Source organism: Carcharhinus amblyrhynchos, chromosome 7 (assembly GCF_965287045.1).
Source record: "Carcharhinus amblyrhynchos chromosome 7, sCarAmb.v2.hapA, whole genome shotgun sequence".
In the NCBI taxonomy this organism is placed as follows: domain Eukaryota; kingdom Metazoa; phylum Chordata; class Chondrichthyes; order Carcharhiniformes; family Carcharhinidae; genus Carcharhinus; species Carcharhinus amblyrhynchos.
In genome coordinates this window covers 53,771,221-53,792,526 of record NC_137330.1, presented here as the reverse complement: position 1 = coordinate 53,792,526, position 21,306 = coordinate 53,771,221, and the positions used below count along the sequence as shown (strand labels likewise).

The window sequence follows — 21,306 nt, the reverse complement described above, 5'->3', positions numbered from 1 at the left end:
ATCTCACTTTCTGTGTTCACATACAAAGAATGCCCACTAAGCAAGCAACCACAGTTATTGCTTTCCATAAAGGAGGTGAAGGAAACATGTGAGAAAGGAAGCTAAACTCAAATAATGTAACATACCACACTCATATTTTCACTAACCTCTCAATATTATTCTATGTGGATGGGAATGTAGGCAATTTTAATTGGGAAACATAATTGTTTAGCATCTTCTCAACCAAAGCCCCTCAACTCCAACCCAGCCAGTATCTTCCTCAATTCAACATGGGGAAAACACTAGGAAGAAATGGCTGGTACATTTTATATAACTTGCAGAGTCAGGATTTTTATTTAATTATTTTACTGGCACAATTTTATACAACAAAATGGCAAAACATTTCATAAATATACTTATTTTCTTTATCATTTTACCTGTCATAGCTGCCAATGACGACAGACTGACCACTGGGGCTAGTGGCAGCTACTGTGAACTCCTTTTCTGTGGAATCTCGGCCATAATCAAACTGTTGGATAATATGGCCCTCCTTTCCATAGGCAATGATTTTCTTATCACATCCAGCAGCCACAATACTATTTACAGCCCAGGCTAAGGCATAAGGTGGACAACAGTGTGTAGCTAGCTTCCCCTGAAAAAAAAAGCTGCATAAGTTAATTTGGGAACCATTTTACCCAATAGACAACATTAGTAAAATGTTAATGGCTGGAGTTCTCTAGCCATTCATGCCAGTGGGATTCTCCAGTCCTGCCAGCATTGCACTACTGCCCATAGGTTGACATCATTGGGAAATCCCATTGACTGCAGCAGGATCAGAGAATCCCACCAACAGCGAATAGCGCGCTGCCTTCCACCACTGGGAAACACACCGCTGGAAGGCCACTAAATCTTGTGCAATTAATACATTGGTTGTAATCTTGCAAAATTCCTTACATTCTGGAATGGTTCAATTGGAAAAAATCGCAAATGTAACCGCCCCATATTGAACAAACGAGAGACAGAAAGCAAGAAACTATAGGCCAGTTAGCTCAAAAATCTGTATTAGGAAAAATACCAGGATCCACTAATGAGACAGCAGTAGCAGGACTTTTTTTAAAAAATCATAATGCAATCAGAATTAACGTGGTTTTATGGAAGGTAAATAATGTTTGACAACAAGTTCTTTGATGATGTATTAGGGTTGATGAAAGGGGGCCAGATGATGTAGTGTATTTGGATTTCCAAAAGACATTCACTAAGATGATACATAAAAGATTGCAGCACAAGATAAGAGCTCCTGGTGCTGGGAGTAATATAGTAGCATGCACAGAGGTTTAGCTAACAAACAGAAAAGAGCAAGTCAGGATAAATAGTTCATTTTCAGGTTGTCAAACTGCAACTAGTGGAATGCCATAGGGATTAATACCTCAACTATTTGTAATTTATATTAATGACTTGGGTGAAGGGATGGAGTGTAATGCAGCCAAATTTGTCAATGACATAAAGATAAATGGGAAAGCAAGCTGTGAACAGCACACAAAGAATCTGCAAAGGACCACAGATAAATGAAGTGAGTTGACAAAAGTTTGGCAGATGGGAGTACAGTGTGGGAAAATATGAGGTTGTCCATCTTGGTAAGAAGCATAAAAAACACTTTTTATTAAAAAAGAGTGTTGTTCGTCCATTGATGAGGACCTTGACACCATTAGTCATTTTGAGGCTGGATGCAGTGTGTCCAAAGATGACTGATCAGGTCAATTCGGGCACAGAATGTCCTGGCACATATTGGACAGACTTGTGTAGGCACAGTAGTTGTTGCGCTGGTGGCTCTGGACTTGCGCAGCTTGCGCTTAAGTTGTGCTTCAGCAATGCACCTTGCTTCGTAAGCTTGACAGCCCTTGTGGATGAGGCAGCACTAGGTAGGACGGTTTTGTGCCAGCGTTTCCCAGATGGTTGTGTCAATGTCAAGTGACTTCAGGGAGGCCTTGAGCGTGTCTTTGTAATGTTTCTTCTGTCCTCCATGCGGGTGTCTTCCAACAAAGAGTTCCCCAAAAAGGAACTGCTTGGGTATGCACTTGTCTGGCGTACGGATGACATGACCTGCCCACCGGGCCTGCGCTCTCATCAGCAGTGCATGGACTGATGGTAGACTTGCTCTAGAGAGAACTTCAGTGTCTGGTACTTTGTCTTGCCATCTGATGCGTAATATTCTACGAAGACCAGTCATACGAAGACAAGACAACTCATGATTGAGCTGTCTTGCATGCCTTCGATACACAGTCCACATTTCACAGGCATACGGAGTTTAGTGAGTACCACGGCATTGTGGACCTTCAGTTTCGTTGCTGGGCTGATTTCTTGACATTCCCATACAGTAGAGCGCAGTCTACCGAAAGCAGAACTTGCCTTTGCTATTCTGCAGTTAACTTCTGCATCAATAGTCACTGCTTGGGAGAGAGTGCCGCAAAGATAAGTGAATTGGTCCACTGCCTTTAGTTTCTGCCGTTTGATTGCGATTATGGGTTCTGTGTACGGTGCATGAGGAGCAGGCTGGTGCATGATTTCGGTCTTTTTAATGTTGAAGGCGAGTCCAAAGTTGTCACAAGCCGTGGAAAATTTGTCCATACTGACTTGCACCTCTGGCTCTGAGCCAGCATACAGGGCGCAGTCATCGACAAAGAGGAAATCTCTCAGAACAGTCTCCTTCATTTGGGTAATAGCTTGAAGTCTCCTCAGGTTGAAGAGCTTCCCACCCACTGCGTAAATGAGACTGATTCCAGCAACACTGTCCTGGAAGGCATCATTCAGCATGGCAGTAAACATCATGCTGAACAATGTGGGTGCGAGCACACAGCCCTGTTTGATGCCATTGGTGACTGGGAATGCCTCAGAGGGTTCTCCGCATCCAATACTCTGGCCATCGTGCCATCATGGAACTGGTGTACCATCTGAATGAATTTGGGGGGCAGCCGAATTTTGGCACAATCCTCCACAGGCCTCGTCAGCTGACAGTGTCAAAGGTGAGGTCAACAAAGGTTGTGTAGAGCTTGTGGTTCTGCTCCTGACATTTCTCCTGAAGTTGGCATGCAGTAAAAATCATGTCAATAGTTCCACGACCTTTGCAGAAGCCACACTGTGACTCTGGAAGCAGGCTCAGCTCCAGATAAATGACCAGACGATTTAGCAGGACTCTTGCAAGGGTCTTTCCTGTGATGGGGGGCAGCGAGATTCCTCGGTGGTTGTCACATGCTTGCCGATTGCCCTTCCTCTTGTAGAGGTGTACAATGGAAGCATCTTTAAGTTCCTGAGGAATGAATCCTTCCTTCCAAAAGGACTGGAACAACTCGGTGAGCTTCTCGATAAGTACAGAACCAGCAGCTTTCTACATCTCTGTGGTTATGGCATCTGCCCCTGGGGCTTTGCCACTGGATAGCTGGCTGACAGCTTTCGTGACTTCCACTACTACCGGTCAGTCATCCGTGGTGCTTTTATTAAAAAATAGACAACATGTGGGTGTCCTTGTACAAGAATCACAAAAAGTTTGCATGGCAGATGGAGTATAAAAGTAGAGAAGTCTTATACAAGTTACAGGGTGTTGATGAGACCACACCATCAGTACTGCCTATAATTTTGGATCTTTTTATCTAAGGAGGGATATACTTGCATTGGAGGCAGTCTGGGATGAACAGGATGTTTCATGAATGAAGGTTGAGTAAATTGGGCCAATAATCTCTGGAATTGAGAAGAATTTAACAGAAATACACATTGGATCAGTCGCCTGTCCTATTCCTGCCTCTGGGGCAATCTTGCTGGGAACCTGTCAGCACTTGCAGAGATCATCTTAACAAACCTGTGGTAAGGTCCATTCTGGAGAATGGTTTCCAGAACTGCAAACAACACCTCAGAAGTAATTCCAAGGTCTTAGAGAGAATGCTGATGAGATTTACTGTAATGGTGTCAAGGATGTGGGACTTCAATAATGTAGAAAGACTAGAGAAGTAAGTATTATTCTCTTTTGTACATGTAAGTTTAAAAGAGTAGATTAAGAGTGCTCAAAATCATGACGGGTTTTACTGGAATAAATGAGAAACTTTTTTCCAGTGGCAGAAGATCAATAGCCAGAGGTCATAGACTTAAGGTAATTGGCAAACAAACCAGAGGCAAGTTCCTTTGTAAGCAGAGTTATGATTTGGAACTCATGTCAGAAAGATGGTGAAAACAGATTCAAGAGTGACACTCAAAAGGAACTTGGATAAATATTTTTGTAGATCTGGAATTGCCGGTTGACAGTCAGGAATAAATGGATTGCTTAAGTGCCAAAATAGGTACAATGGACTGAATGCTGTATCATCCCACTTAATAATCACCCTAGCCAGCTTGGAATTTGCCCATGACTTAAAGGTTTAGTGTGGTAGAGATCTGTATGGGGCTGGTTGCACAGTGCGTGAGATGGAGATCTTCTGCAGATCATATTCTGCCCAAAATGTTTTCCTGAAATCTATTGAATGTAGGCAAGTACTGTTCAGCTTCTCGGATAACTTTATGAATCTGTTCCTGGCAGTTTTATGAGTAATTGGACAGTCACCACTAACAACAGCAGAGTCTAGTAAAAGCTGGTCATATTAATCATACCACTTGAATTAATGCAATACCTGTGAGTCACCAGCCCCTTCGTCATCAAAATAGTATCGTACAATAGTGCCATCTGCATGGCCAGACAGAATCCCTTTACCTGATAAACTGAGAAAAGAACACATTCAAGTAATAACTAATTCGTAATGTCACCCAATAATAACAATTCAAAACAAAATATAAATTAAAGCTCCAAAATCCATGCAACACATCATATTGGGATCACTGTTTAAGAATGTATGCTAATTGCACAGGAATCAAAGGGGCATAAATTAATTTTAGGCCATACCACAAAACGAACAATAATCAATCAGCAGCCCATTGTACATTGATTTATTTTCCACTTGAAGCCAATAGAAAAGAAAATCAGGTGGCTGGCAAAACAGGAAACCAATTCAGTCATCAAATATTAAACTTGAAGGAAGGCTCATGATAGGGCAGTGCCATACCATAACAAAATCATCCTACGTATGAAGAGCAAGTTTACAATACATGACAAAAATAAATCACTCCTCCACGATAAAGCAGTACTTACTTTGAAGTCAATGAAACTACATAGGAATCAGTCCCATAAATAGTTGAAGACTTGTTTGTTTTAGTGTTGGCTAAACGAACCTACGTTAAGCAAAAACAACATTGATTGAGAGTAGAAAAACACATTTAAAAATATTGATTTTAAGAACACATGAATATTTACAAGATCTTCCTCATTAACTCAAGTAATTACCTTCAAAACACCATTTGGTGGCAAAACTTAATTTATACTTTCACATTTTGTGTTCAGAATGATTGAGGTTTGCATGAATATTTTTTGTTCTGGTAACAATTAAGATGGAAGTTAATTTATATATTCCACATCCAGATGTCTGGAAAAGCTCACGGAAGACCTCTTGCAAATGCGTGTGTTCTCTTCACACTGCAGGAGTTGTAAATTGTCTGTTACGTAAAAAGAGTACTTGGAGTAATTTATTGTAACTAGTTTTATTTCAAGCAATCAGGAGATCATCATAAAAGTCAAGTTTGAGTATTTTACAACCACCACCTGGATCCAAAATTAGTTTAATGCTTTGTACCAATTACTAGTAGACCTGAGGAGCTTGCTCAGCCATTTCAAAGGGTATTCAGAGTCAGCCATTAAGAACATAGGAACAAAGGAGGAATAGGCCATTCAGCCCTTTGAGCTGGTTCAGTCATGAAGTAGAGTCATGGCTGATCCGGTTGTGGGGCATATAGGAAAGTAGAGAGATGACAACCAGATCAAGTCACTTGTCTATCAAAGATTTATCTAACTTAGAACTACACAGGCCAGCTAGACTTTGTAAAAGTAGCACACTTTCTTCACTGAACAACTGAACATTTGATTCAATTCAACAACTGATTCATGGCCTATGGGCAGCTGGTCCAGTCCCAGCCATAGCTCTGTTGATAGTACACTTGTCTCTAAATCACAAGGTTCAGGTTTCAAGCCCTACTCCAGGATTTCAGCACAAAAATTGAGGCAGACATTCCAATGCAAAACTGAAGGAGCATTGCGCCACTCACTGGCAGCGGGATCTCATGGTCTTGCCATTGTCAATGGGGCTTTTTTTTTAGTGCAACCCTCGTCACTGGGAAACCCAGAGCAGGAGTGTATCATCAGTGCGACAGTAAAATCCCGCCGACATAAATGCCAGCAATTATCATGTTTGAGTGTTGACTGAATGCAACACAGCTGCGTTGCCAATACTCCAATACTGATTACACTTCAAGTGCTTCATTGTCTATAAAGCATTTGTGAGTCAGCCAGTGATCATGAAAAGTGCAATAAAAATGCAAGTTTTTAAAAATTTTCTTTTTACCTACAAAACCACCAATTCAACGTTTTTACAATACACAGTGAGTAGCTGAACTGTTAAATTTTAGATGTGCATCATCAATGCAAGATTCATCTCAGCCAATGAAAACAAGTGAAAAGGGCACTTCAATAAAGATCGATTAAACATGAGTAAATATATAGTAGCGAGAAAGTTAAAACTAGCTTCCCAACTTAGATCTCCTTGTTGAATCACAATAAGCAAACATGCTTTTCTTACTTAAATATTTATTAAGGGGCATGGTGTCGTGCTTTATTTATTTCTTCATGGGATGTGGGTGTCACTGACTAGGCCAGATTTTGTTGCTCATCCCTCATTGGGGCAGCACGGTGGCACAGTAGCTGGCACAGTGGTTAGCACTGCTGCCTCACAGCGCCAGGGATCCAGGTTTGATTCCCAGCTTGGGTCACTGTCTGTGTGGAATTTGCACATCCCCCTCATGTCTCGATGGGTTTTTTCCAGGTACTCCGGTTTCCACCCACAGTCCAAAAGACATCCTGGTTAGGTGCATTGGCCATACTAAATTCTCCCCTAGTGCAGCCGAACAGACGCCGGAGTGTGGCAACTAGGGGATTTTCAAAGTAACTTCATTGCAGTGTTAATGTAAGCCTACTTGTGACTAATTAATCAACTTTATTGTCCACAAATTTAGACGTTTTAGAGGGCAAGTTAGGATTCAACCACACTACTGTGGATCTGTGAGTCACATTCGGCCAAGTTGGGTAAGGATGAGAGATTTCCTTCCATAAGGAGTTTCTATGCCAAAACTTCACCTGTTGTAATAGAATATTTTACAATTTACATTCACCAGCTACAATAGGCATTAACAGGTTGAATACTGCAAAGATGAGGTACATTTCTGTGGAGGTGTGCCACATTTTGAGCATGCACGTTTCACAGAGGTAGCCGCCTGTATATTCAGCACCTGCCTCCACTCATGTCTGATCTTGGCAATCTAGGTTTATGAAATACACCTGGCAGAAGCAAGTCTAAACTTTGTCAAATCCTTCGGAGGTGTAGGGTATCCTATTCAATATGATCCCAGGACATCTTTGGGGGGTGTCAGGTGCCCTTTTGAATAGGCAAGGTGCCCTCTGGGATTGTTAAAAGTGGAAATGAGCGTGCATAAATTCATTAGAACTATTCATTAAGAGGGCTATTAAAAGGAACTGTCAAAAGTGACAAAAGCCACTGCCAAGAGGAACCAGCAAAAGTAACTATCAAAAGCAACTGTCAAGATATTTAAAACTTCTTCTCAGTCAATACTGAAAGCACTGTATGGAGTATTTAAACATAATGCTGTTTACTACAACACTCTGCTTTTGACATAAGCTCGAGGGCTATCTTTGGTGGATTTGTATCACTTGACTGATTTCACAACCTTCCATTATCACAGTGGAGTGCTTTAAGTCTGCAATAGACACTGAACACAATTTTATTTTGTCTCAGCATGGCTCCTGAGGTCTGCCTATGGCGGATAATGAGTGAGTTGGCTTGGCAGGTGTAAGGGCAAATGGTAGTTGTTAGGGTAAAAGTAACATGAATTGGCACTCTTGGCAGAGCTACAAAAGGCCATTGGGTAAGTGGAGGTCATAAATTGGCAAGAGGATATTATGGAGTGGGTAGTGGGGCATATGGAGGGTATAAAGATACATGCACTGTGTGTAGAAAGTACTTGCTGGCATGGGTGTTGGGGGATGGGGGTGGGGTCAGCATGGGGAATAGGGCTGGAAGGCTGTTTTGATGCTTTTTAAAAAACCTTTGAAGTGCCAATGCACCAAGGCAGACCTTCCACTCAGCACATCTCCGCACCAGTTTTCGGGTTGCCCAGTCTGACTCCCAGAAGGAAGATCCTGACATTTATAACATTTTCTCCAGTGTTGAGTTTCTGGAGCCAGGAAATATCCCATGCAAACTAAACCACTAACTCATACCTTTCCTTCAGCCAGTCCAAAAACAATTGCTTGATCTGCTGGCCAGATTAGACACGTAACAGCACTCTGAAATATAGAACAATAGAGTTTATTATTTGCAAAGCAATAAAAAATATACTGATGGAGGCCTTCACTGCTTATCAAACCAAAATATCCACAAAGATAACAAATTGCCTCATTTTGGTAAATGGCAGTTAAAACGAATAAGTTATTGAGTTTCTGTTAAACACATACATCTTGAATGGTGAGCTTAGTACTGCTCACAGATATTGTGGCAAAACACTAAATGATTCTGAAGATGACGGCCCAAATTTTTGCAGTGTTAGGTCAATTTAAAGCCCTTTAAAACAGGGACCCAATTCAAGAATTCCCTTTGTTGCTTCCAACACTTTTTGCTGACACAGATGAAAGGTGCCAGTAGTGCACACACATCTAGCACTTCCATCCTTGCCTGCTCCATTGTAGGTGTGGGCAGTTCAAACTCGCCTGTAATTTTTGTGTAATTGCGCCCCTTCTATAAAAATAGATGCTTTGCCACCTTTCAGAAGAGTCAGTGAACCATAGGAATGCCCAATCTCAAATGGGGAACCAAAGCAAAAATTAGTCGCTGCTCCTGGAATTCTTTAATAGACAGGCTCTGAAATACAAAAAAACTGTTCTTTCAATTTTGAAGTTAGTTGCTATATTGTAAATTAGATGCATTTTTACTGCAGTTGATCGTAGGGCTCTGTCCTAGAAGGATAAGCTTGACCATTACATTGATCAGCATATTTTAAGTGTTGAGATGCATTAGAATACTTTTTAAATTGGAATTCCATGTGCCTATCCTATTCTTATATCTCTTTATTCACTCATCCTTCAAATCATGTTTCAAATCTACTTTTGCAAGTTAACATAATTACTCTACTTCAAACACTAACTTATCATTGTATCACAATTTCATGCTCCAGAGGATAATAATTCTCCTGCGTCCTAAATTAGCTCCACTTAATCTTACAAGTCCATGTCCTCACTCTACATTCCTTAACCATTAGAAATAGTCCATTTTCTACAATCTCTTTATATTTTAAATACCCCCATCAAATCATCCACCATCAGTTCCAACAAAAATTTTTTAAAGCCAGTGCACATTCTGGTATTTCCAGACAGCATCAAAATGAATCTGTGCCATAATCTTTATTTTGATTGCTTCAGCATTTTGCCTAAAGCAGGAAGTTATGGTCTCACTAATGTTTTGTAGGGATCCATTTCGAGACAACTGATTGTGGGCTCAAGCCCCACTCTGGAGACCAGAGTACAGAATCTAGTCTGAAACTACAATGTCATGCTGAAAGAATGTTTCACTGGGGGACATGCCATATTCTGAATGAAACATGACGCCAAGATCCCAACTGGACATTAAGGAGATATAAAAGATCTCATGGCACTATATTAAAAGCGACAGGGGTTTTCCTCGAATCTGGCCAATATTTCCCTAACCAACACCAAAGATAAGGTTATCCCATATCCTTCTGATTGCTGTCTGAGACACATTAATGTGTGCAAACTAGCTTCCTTTTTTCCCTAATATTAAAGTGATAAAACTTCAGAAATTCTTCACTAAGCTGTGAAACTTTGTGGCATCCTGCGGCACTTGATATAGTGCTTATACTATAGACAGATCCTGATATAGTGCCTATAGTATAAGGCACTATATCAATACAAATTTTTAAAATTAACTTTTCTATTTCATGTCTCTTCTCATAGACTTTTTTTTAAATGGCCTTAATAATTTGAAGGTGCTATTTTTAATATCATGTGAACATAATGCCTCAATCCATTTGTTTTTTCACATTCCTCAAAATTCTCCTATTCAAAGTAGATTTTGTGTTTAAGAACCTACGAACATATGATCTAGGAGCAGGAATAGCCCATCTACCCCTCGAGCCTGCTCCGCCATTCGATAAGGTCATGGCTGATCTTTTCGTGGACTCAGCTCCACTTACCCACCCACTCACCATAACCCTTAATTCCTTTACTGTTCAAAAACCTATCTATGTTTCCCTTAAAAACATTCAATGAGGTAGCCTCAATTGCTTCACTCAGCAGGAAATTCCACAGATTCACAACCCTCTGGGTGAAGAAGTTCCTCCTCAACTCAGCCTCAAAATAAGTGAGAGCAGATTTAAGACTATGTCCTCTAGTTCTAGTTTCACCCACCAGTGGAAACAACCTCTCTGCTTCTATCTTATGTATTCCCTTCATAATCTTATGTTTCTATAAGCTCGCCCCTCATCCTTCTGAATTCCAATAACTATTGTCCCAGTCTACTCAGTCTCTCCTCATAAGCCAACCGTTTCAACTCCAGAATCAACATAGTGAATCTCCTCTGCACCCCCTCCAGTGCTGGTATATCCTTTCTCAAGTAAAGAGACCAAAACCGTACACAGTACTCCAGGTGTGGACTCACCAGCACTTTATACAGCTGCAACATAACCTCCCTGTTTTTAAAGTGCATCCCTCTAACAATGAAAGACAAAATTCCATTTGCCTTCTTAATTACCTGCTGTACCTGCAAACCAACTTTTTGCAATTCATCCCCCTACACAGCAGCATGCTGCAATGTTTTACCATTTAAATAAAAGTCCATTTTGCTGTTATTCCTACCAAAATGGATGACCTCACATTTACCAACATTGTCCTCCATCTGCCAGACCCTTGCCCACTTACTTAAACTATCTACATCCCTTTGCAGACTTTCAGTGTGCTCTACACACTTTGCTCTGCCACTCATCTTTGTGTCATCTGCAAACTTGGGCACAATACACTTGGTCCCCAACTCCAAATCATCTATGTAAATTGAAAACAATTGAAGTCCCAAGGCACACCACTAGTCATTGATCTTCAATCAGAAAAACATCTACTTATCCCCACTCTTTGCTTTTCGTTAGTGAATCAATCCTCAATCTTTCAAACAAAATATACCACTTCCCATTGAATTACTGACATTGAATTCCATCTATCACATTTTTGCTCATTCCACCATATTATCAATATTTCCTTTCAGCTTCCTTTGATTGTCAGAACTATTTACTAATCCTCTTCAATCCTTCAATTCAACTGTCATTTGCAAAATTGTACTCCATCTTCTCTGGCTCTAGATGCAAATCACTGATCGATATAATCAGAAGTACATGCAGAACAGGACTTCTTGGGGCATTGTTACCCACTACCAAACACTTTAGAAATCCCCCTCTCTTTTTCCTCCTCTCAACCATCTTTTAATCAAATTTACTGCCCATCCACTACATCCATTCTCCTTCATCTTCTCCAGTAATTTCCTTGGTAATATGTTATTGAAGGCTTTTTAAAAAGCCATATACACCATATCCGCTTCATTGTCCTTGTGCATTACATGTCATCCCCTCAAAGAACTTTATCAGGTTTGTCAAGCACAAGTTTCCTTTCCAGAATCTGTGTGAGCTACTTTTAAGTATTTTCTCTTTACCTTTGATGTAAAACTTCCACTTTTAATTAATGATGTCAAAGCTTTTCCCACTAGAAATGTTAAACTAACTGGTCTGTGTTTGCCTGGTTGGCTCTAATTCACATTTTGAAAATTAATAATAATTTGCCAGTCCTCCAGCACAAATTAACTCACAACAAAACTCCAAAGTATAACTTCTGGACATGCTGCCATTTTTCCAACCCGGCAAGGCAAGCACAGCTTTATAAAGAGTCTCATCTAAACTAAACTTTACACTTACTACATATTAATTGTGACATTTAATTGTGGAGGGGATAGATGGGTCGATGCTGGTTTTTAACAGGAGATTGAGTGGAAAAGTCACAAAATATCAATAGCAGCAGGGAAGTTGCAATAAAATGTAAAAGAAGGGATGCAAAGCATAGTTTGAAAGATTCTGACAAAGAACTGTCTTCCCTTTCAGCATAGTAAAGCTGAAAATAAATTGTTTCTGGAGACTTGCTACATGGGGGCTTAATTTTCAATTTTGGCAGGGGTGGGAAAGCGGCATGAGGACACTGATGAGCTGTCATACACTCCACTCAAGTTTGCACAAGCAGGCTTTATAGTTGGAACCAATCCATGACTACTAGTTTTCTACCCAAATTACATAGAAAAATGAGCCATATAGAATTTTACAACATTGTGGGCAAGTCATTCTTTATTCAGAGTGGTTGGGGTGTGGAATGCACTGCCTGCTGTGATAGTGGAGTCAGACACTTTAGGAACTTTCAAGCGGTTATTGGATAGGCACATGGAGCACACCACAATAGGGAGTGGGATAGCTTGATTTTGGTTTCGGACATAGCTCGGCACAACATCGAGGGCCGAAGGGTCTGTACTGTGCTGCATTGTTCTATGTTCTATGTCGTAGGGCCATTTGATTGGAGTCTAGTGCATTACATTTTTGTGAAAGTTATGTCAAAGCAGCATTTGATTCATGTGAGGTGGTTATTAAAACTGTGGTGGGTTAGGATTTCTAACATGGGATAGCTGTTTCTGCATAGAAAGTTAGATTCCACTTTGAGACATGTGAATTTGTTAGTTTCAGGAGTTACCAATTTTGCTGTCAGTTTCTGCTAACGTCACTGTTATCAACTTGGATGACATCAGTAGCTGCTAAACATTGGTCTCCATAAATAGGGGCGGAATTCTCCCAAGCTCTCACCAGTGTGCTCAATGGCAAGCTTGGGGGAAGAATATGGCAGTGTGAATTTACAGCAGGACCTTACGCTTGAGTCTGCCATGGCAGATTGAAAAACCTACCAGAAGCTGACATGAACCTCATTTGCATCCTTCAGAGTTCAGGATGAAGGCTGCAGTCAACCCAGACCTGGGAATACCACAGCAGTGGGCCGGGGAACATCTGCAGGTGGACCTTCCAGATTAGGTGCACAAGAAGGGGTCCATCTTCCAGTCTCAGAATGTTACTGAAGATCAATCTTCATTTTCAGGTGGTCTACCTTCTTTCTTCAATAATTGGTCTGTGATGTTGGATGTCTTTTCAATATAACACCCAATCACAACAGCAGACTCAACATCATCCAGGCCGCCTCGCCACTAAAGCAGGCATAAAACACCTAGATGCATAATTAATAAGGTCAAGGTTGGAAGATTTGGCCTGTTTTCCCATCAGCTGCTGCACAGCTACCTTGCTGCACCTGCCATGCCACTATATTTCAAAATGGGAGAATTCTTGACTATTGCTATATTCACCAATAAACAAAGATTGATTAAATGCATGACAGTTTGTATTGAAATATCCTCTATTAGTTAAAGGAAGAAAATAAGAAAAACGAAGACAAAAACAGAACAGTTTAATTCTACGATTGTTTTAAGTGCCTATTCTGATCAATAAATTTTCCTACCACACAAAAAAAAATGCTGCAACATGTTGGCATGAAATTGGAACTGCATACAGAAATTAATGTAAGAGCCACATCATTCATATTAGAAAGTTCACTTACTGTCTGTACAAACTTGTTGCAGATAACCTTCTTGTCACCCCTAGAGAAAAAAAATCCAAAATAATCAGTAATCAAGTTTAAAAGAAATGGCTTAAAACAACAAATCAGCTTGTGGATTTAATTCAGCCTCTGCTTTATTGTGTTTGCAAAGTGGTTTCAAACAATAAAAATGCCCAACATTGAACTGATCTTGACAGTATGTTTTACATCAAATAGTTCTATTCACTGTGTTGCTCATGAGGGATTCCCTGTTTGTATTGCCAACTGAGCAAAGTTCAACTCACATACATCTAACAACCAAGGATATCTATCTTTAGGGGGAGGAATCTATTTAAATTGTGGCAATGTACTTGTTAAATTAAGTGCAGAATTTAATCAACATGTAAGGTCATCCAATATCTGAATCAAGCAGGACAATATCAACAGTACCTACAATACTGATCAATCTGGTTAACCAATGGAACTTGGAAGGCATAGAAACATGACTGGAAACTGTTTTTTTTGTTAAATTCAGCTCTAAATAACCATGTAGTATGAAGTTCTACAGGATGGGAAAGTAGTAGCTGGCTATGCAGAAGGAAAATGACCTGGCCTAGAAAATTGTATGTTTTAGCGGGTGTACTGCAGCAGCACCTCTGCATTTATTTGTGTGGTTCTACATGCCTGATATCTGTGGAATATACCAAAGAGAAATGTAACATGTGTGGATCTTTCCATGAACTAAAACATAACAATAAGTTTGAGTGGGTCCATTAAAAAGCTACACAAAAATAGAACTTACCAATCTTCTCCAATTTTATAAACATATATAATACTGTCTGTCTGCCCAATGGCTATTTTGGTAGAATCTGGCGAAAAGGCCATGCCTTTGACCATATAGCTTTTCTTGCCATACTGTAAAAAGATATATAGTTATTCTAAATATTAATGTGAAATAGTGCGAACAGAACACAAGAATTTCTTTTAGAGCATTATAATGATGAATGCTGATAATCATTCTTAATTTATGATTTCACAAGTACAGCTAACCAGTTAACTGATCATTTATAACTTACATTGTCTCTAACCTCACTTCAGACTAATGGCTATAAAAGAACCCAAGTCTATTGATAATATGTTTCATGGGTGCTGAACAAAGAGACTCCACATCACAAATTCAGAGGGCAAGTATCAACAGTTTATGATCACTAATATTAGCACAGGTTGCTGAATAAAGAACTGGTTAATTACTAGCAGAGCACGCAGAGCAAGAGATTGTTTATACAGTACTAACTGACTCCAGAAGGTGTTAAACACATCTTGGATGTGGAACACATTTGTCATATTTAACTACTAAGTTAAAACATTATTATTGTGGCTTCATTTGTGAAATTATAAATGCAAGAAAAATATTTTACTAAACAAGAGAGATGTACAATGGCAGCTTAATAAAATCAGTCTTCACCAAATTTACACAAGAAAAATTCCACCCACTTATCATTAATCATCTAAATTCAAGACTCAATTTTAAGGAAAAGATAGCTTGTTCAGAACTCTGACTTTTCTCTGGCATTTAATTTCCTTGTCCAATGTTTTTCAATTCAAATATCATGAAACAGAAGTCTGGTCAATTTTCAGTAATATGGAGATGCCGGCATTGGACTGGGGTAAACACAGTAAGACGTCTCACAACACCAGGTTAAAGTCCAACCAATTTATTTGATAGTAAACTCACAAGCTTTCTGGGTTTGCCCCTTCGTCAGATGGATGGAGAGTTCTGGCCTCAGACAGAGCATATAACAGCACACACGGTTTACAGATTACTGATTAGAATGAGAGTCTTTACAAATAACCTGCTATTCAAGTCTTAAAGATGCAGACAATGTGAGTGGAAAGAGCATTAGGCATAGATTAAGGAGATGTGTATTGTCTCCAGACAGTACAGTAAGTGAGGTTTTGCAAACCCAGGCAAGTCATGGGGGTTACAGATAGTGCGACATGAACCCAAGATCCTGGTTGAGACCTCCTCACATGTGCAGAACGTGGCTATCAGTCTCTGCTCAGCAACTCTGCGCTGTCGTGTGTCGTGAAAATACGTCTCTTTAACCTACGCCTACTGCTGTTTCTACTCACATTGTCTGCATCTTTAAGACTTGAATAGCAAGTTAGTTGTAAAGACTCGCATTCTAATCAGTAATCTGTAAACTGTGTGTGCTGTAATATGCTCTGTCTGAGGCCAGAACTCTCCATTCACTTGATGAAGGAGCAAACCCCAAAAGCTTATGAGTTTACTATCAAATAAATTGGTTGGACTTTAACCTGGTGTTGTGAGACTTCTTACTACAATTTTCAGTGGTCATAATTTCCAGTGGTCATGACATACCCAATACTGGGTTTACAAGAATATTCGTTTTATGAGACCGAGGGTATTCTTAATGTCTATTTATGGAAAACAACATGATTGTATAGCCGTCAAGACATTTTTCTAGAACATATAACTGTATACCCACTAAGCTATTACATATAATTCTTTTGAAAATTTGCTTTTTTTAACCTTAGAATCAGCAGGTTTAGTAGAGAATTTATCTCTTCTTTCCCCATTTTCATCGTAGAGAAGAACAACTCTGTCCACAGTGCAGACTGCAAACTTGCTGTTATTGGGTGCCCATGACATACATGTAACTTTTGCAGCACCATCCTGTGAAGAGAAAAGAAAGCTCAAATTCCCACGTTAGGGCTACATTAAAAGAGTATTAATGTCATTTCACATTGTTCTTCCTGAATTTCACATTAATTGTTCAAATGAGAATATGGCCCTCATCTCAATCTCTATTCTCTGGCAATCCACTAAAACTTCTAAACATCTTCATATTTATTTTGATGTTGATCCTGAATTAACCTTTCTCAATCTTTAACCTGCTTTTAAGTGCCAATTTCCAGGGCATGACTGAATGACTTTCTTTTTCATTAAAGATGGTTTTGATTTTTACAAGTGTAATATCCGAATAGTGCAAGATATGCAGCAAGTAGATTGCAAGTACAATGTGTGGTACTATTCAGAAAAGTGTGTCAACATCATTATGGAAATGTGGTCTTGGGATCAAGATGAGCAGTGATGGGGGTTCGGTAAAGTGAGAGAATTGAGAAGAGGGATTGTTGGGTGTGAGAATAGTAGAAGTGGCATGTTCTGGATGAGTGATGGTTTATAGAACGACTAAGCTTTAAATTTAAGGAGCATGATTAAAAAGTTTGCTGATGATGCATACATTGGCTGCGTAATGAGTTCAAAAGCTGCAGTTTGTCGGAAGGTATCAATGAACTAATCAGGTGGGCAGAAAACATGATTGAAAGAGTGTCCATCTAACAAAAAGTAAACATCCATAAATGCAAAATAAAAACAAAGAATGCTGGAAATACTTAACAGGCAGCTATGGAAAGAAAGATGTTTAACCTTTCAGCTCAACGACCATCCATTAGACCCTGTTTCATTATATTTCCAGCATCTACAGAATTTTGTTTTTATACAAAAGTGAGATTGATCAGTGAACAGAGTAATTAATCCGGGAGTTATAGTCCCGCACAGAGTGAGTGAAATTCAACTGTGCAAGTGACAAACTCAAACCACACAACAGCTAAAGGCTGGGAGGCCTGTGGGACGTCTTGAGGTTGCGACAGGCGCCACGCCAATACAAAATCCACCCCCCAGGAGGGCTGGAGCTGAGAATACTGCGATCATCCACCCACATTCACGGTTAAAATGGGAACCACGCAACAAACGGCAGCCGCTCCCACCCTGGCCAGTAAAACAAAACACCCAAGGTGGCGGCGGGGAGAGGGGTTGGGCTGTACTGCTACTCTGTGCGATGTGACTTAGCCGCGGCCTCTCTCGCTGCCTGTTACCTGAGGGCTCAGCAGAGTTTTCAGGTGTTTCAGCTGCATTTCCCCGGCCCCGGCTCCTTTGTTTCTGCTCCGGATCCGAACCCGCCGCCGTTTCCCTGGTTACCGCTAGGCCACGCCCCTTCCTTCACTTCCCCCCGAACTGCGGAAGCAGCCTCCATAATGACGTAACGTCATAGGTAAAGTGATATATCATACGTCATATATATTATGACGTAAGGGTTCTTTATGACCGAGCACTCCGAGTCGCGCGCCCTTGAGGAAAGGTGTTAGTTATATTTGAAATGAACCGTTAAAGAGACAAGGGGTGGAGAGGGGAAGCAAGCTGCTCAAAGGGCCGAACTCTCGGTCCGCAATGGCGGGCCGCCCCGCTACGGGACAACAACGACGACGATGTGGGAAGGATGTGCCGAAACATTGCGCAGTCCTCTCCTCCTTCCACTCCCGTCCCAGATGGAGCCGGAATAAAAATACTGCTTTGGTGGGAGGAAAGTTTAAAATTACATCCTTTTGTTTTCCCGACGAAAAGTGGAGATGCCGGGGATTGAACCCGGGGCCTCATACATGCAAAGCATGCGCTCTACCACTGAGCTACATCCCCGTGACGGAACTCGTGGACGACTGCCTTACAGATGCTTCAGCCAGTTGGCGTCTGCTGGTTGAAGTTTAATTTTGTCATTCACTACTCAGATTTTGCGGCCCCACTACCACAAATAAGGAAGGCATTCGGCTTTTCATGTCCATGCCAGCTCTGTGCAAAGTTTAAAGTTTATTTATTAGTTTCACAAGCAGGCTTACGTTAACATGCAATGAAGTTTCTGTGAAAATCCCCTGGCAACTCACCCAGTCACACCTGTCCCTGTCGCCCTGTAATTTTTTTTTCCTCCTCACGCTCAATCCTCTTTTGAAATCTACGATTGAATCTACCCCTACTACAGCTCTCAATCAGTGCTGTTCAGGAACTCATAAAAAAGTTTTTCGCTAAGTCACCTGTAGTCCTTTTGCCAATCACCTTCTATTGGTCTTCTATCAACGGAAATCCTACTCCTGATATTAATTTCCCAGTGCAGACATAATGGGCCAAATGGCCTCCTGCATCAGCTCAATCCTGTTTTGTGAGAAAACTGTCCAGTCCCTTCATGATTTTGAACCCTTTTATCAAAATGCCTCTTAACCATAAGTTGATGGAAAGCATCCTGAAAGGTAGGATTTATGACCATTTGGAAAGATGCAGTTTAATCTGGGATAGTCAGCACAGTTTCGTGAGGGATAAGTCCTGCCTCACAAATTTGGTTGAATTCTTTGAGGAGGTAACTAAGTGTGTAGACGAAGGTAGTGCAGTTGATGTCATATACATGGATTTTAGTAAGGCGTTTGATAAGGTTCCCCATGGTAGGCTCACAAAGAAGGTAAGGAGGTGTGGGCTAGAAGGAAATTTGGCTGATTGGATAAGGAACTGGCTATCTCATAGAAGTCATGATGTGGGTATGCCGGCGTTGGACTGGCGTGCGTTGGACATATCAAATAAATAGGTTGGACTAAAACCTGGTGTTGTCAGACTTTTTACTGTATCTCATAGAAGACAGAGGGTGGTGGTGGAAGGAAAATTTTCAGACTGGAGGCCAGTTACCAGCAGTGTACCACAGGGGTCAGTGCTGAGTCCTCTGCTATTTGTGATTTTTATCAATGACTTGAAAGAGGGGGCTGAAGGGTGGGTCAGTAAATTTGCTGTTGACACCAAGATTGGTGAAGTAGTGGATGAGATGGGGGGCTCTTGCAGGCTGCAAAGAGACATTGATAGATGCAGAGCTGGGCCGAAAAGTGGCAGATGGAGTTTAACCCTGATAAGTGCGAGGTGATTCATTTTGGTAGGACAAATTTGAGTGCAGATTACAGGGTCCACGGCAGGGTTCTGAGGAATGTGGAGGAACACAGAGATCTTGGAGTTCATATCCACAGATCTCTGAAAGTTGCCACTCAAGTGGATAGTGCCATAAAGAAAGCTTTTAGCGTGTTAGCGTTTATTAACAGGGGGTTTGAGTTTAACAACCATGGGGTTATGCTGCAACTATATCGGACCTTGGTGAGACCACATTTGGAATATTGTGTTCAGTTCTGGTCACCTCAGTATAAGAAGGATGTGGAAGCATGGAGAGAGTGCAGAGGAAATTTACCAGGATGCTGCCTGGTTTGGAGGGTAGGTCTTATGAGGAAAGGTTGAGAAAACTGGGGCTTTTCTCTTTAGAGCGGAGGAGGATGAGAGGCGACTTAGTAGAGGTTTATAAGACATGAGGGGGATAGATAGAGTGGACGTGCAGAGACTATTTCCTTGGGTGGATGTAGCTGTTACTCGGGGCATAACTATAAGGTTCATGGTGGGAGATATAGGAAAGATGTCCGAGGTAGATTCTTCACTCAGTGGTTGGGGTGTGGAATACACTGTCTGCTGTGATAGTGAAGTCAGACACTTTAGGAACTTTCAAGCAGTTCTTAGATAGGCACATGGAGCACACCAGAATTATAGGGAGTGGGATAGCTTGATCTCTCCACCATCATGTACTGTTGTAACACTGTATAAGGGAACATTTAACCATACAACATAGATTCTTAAAAATGCATAACAATGAGGAAGGTAGTGATAGACTGCTGGAATGGATGGTGGCGCATGGCAAATGAAATTTAATATAAAGAAGTATAAGATGTCATATTTTGATAAGACAAAATATAAATAGAGGCAATATAAACGAAATGGTGCAATTCTAAAGGAGGTGGATGAACTCAGCACAACACTGAGGGCCAAAGGGCCTGTACTGTCTCTACTGTTCTATGTTCTTCTCTGTGGAGAACAGTCTCGGCTTCTCCAATTGATTCTTGTAACTGAAATTCCACAATGCGGAACTGTTCTTTTAATTTTTTCTGTACCCTCTAAAACCTTCATAAAATGATAATGGCCAGGATCTCACGCAGTCCTCCAGTTGAGATTGAACCAGGTTGGCCATAATCTTCTTGCTTTGATGCTCTCTTCTTCTAATTATTCTCAGTTAGAAGCCTCACAACACGAGGTTAAAGTCCAACTGGTTTATGTAAATAAATAACATTTAAATAAACTTGTTGGACTTTAACCTGGTGTTGTGAGACTTCTTACTGTGCTTATCTCAGTCCAACGCCAGCACCTCCACATCATTCTAATTATCCTGCACAGCATCCTGTATGTTTTTTATAAACATTTTCTCAACTTGCCCTACCTTTTATGATTTATGAATATATACCCGTAGTTCATCCACTTCCATTAGAATTGCGCCATTTTGTTTATATTGCCTCTATTTATATTTTGTCTTACCAAAATATGACATCTTATACTTCTTTATATTAAATTTCATTTGCCGTGCGTCATCATCCATTCCAGCAGTCTATCTGGAAGTCTATCACTATCTTCCTCATTGTTATGCATTTTTAAGAATCTATGTTGTATGGTTAAATGTTCCCTTACAGTGTTACAACAGTGCATGATGGTGGAGAGTAATGTTCGTTCTCATTGGGTTGGTGGGAGCACGCTGGTG

At 40.7% G+C, this 21,306-nt stretch overlaps 1 protein-coding gene and 1 non-coding gene across 2 annotated transcripts in view; both read right to left on the bottom strand.

The window, feature by feature from the left end:
- The window catches only part of ift172 (intraflagellar transport 172), a 100,269-nt gene extending 82,436 nt beyond the window's left edge, over window positions 1–17,833 (bottom strand). Inside the window, exons 1-8 of the mRNA XM_080192330.1 lie at window positions 17,750–17,833; window positions 16,404–16,547; window positions 14,652–14,764; window positions 13,871–13,910; window positions 8,399–8,464; window positions 5,147–5,226; window positions 4,632–4,719; window positions 417–631 (exon numbers count right to left, since the gene is read on the bottom strand). Of these exons, the coding sequence (XP_080048456.1) occupies window positions 417–631; window positions 4,632–4,719; window positions 5,147–5,226; window positions 8,399–8,464; window positions 13,871–13,910; window positions 14,652–14,764; window positions 16,404–16,547; window positions 17,750–17,788 (785 nt within the window). The 5' untranslated portion in view covers window positions 17,789–17,833. The remainder of the gene's footprint in view (window positions 1–416; window positions 632–4,631; window positions 4,720–5,146; window positions 5,227–8,398; window positions 8,465–13,870; window positions 13,911–14,651; window positions 14,765–16,403; window positions 16,548–17,749) is intronic.
- A 442-nt stretch (window positions 17,834–18,275) lies between these two features.
- On the bottom strand, window positions 18,276–18,347 carry trnaa-ugc (transfer RNA alanine (anticodon UGC)). Its single transcript has one exon. It is a non-coding gene; the product is annotated as a tRNA-Ala (tRNA).
- Window positions 18,348–21,306: the final 2,959 nt, after the last annotated feature.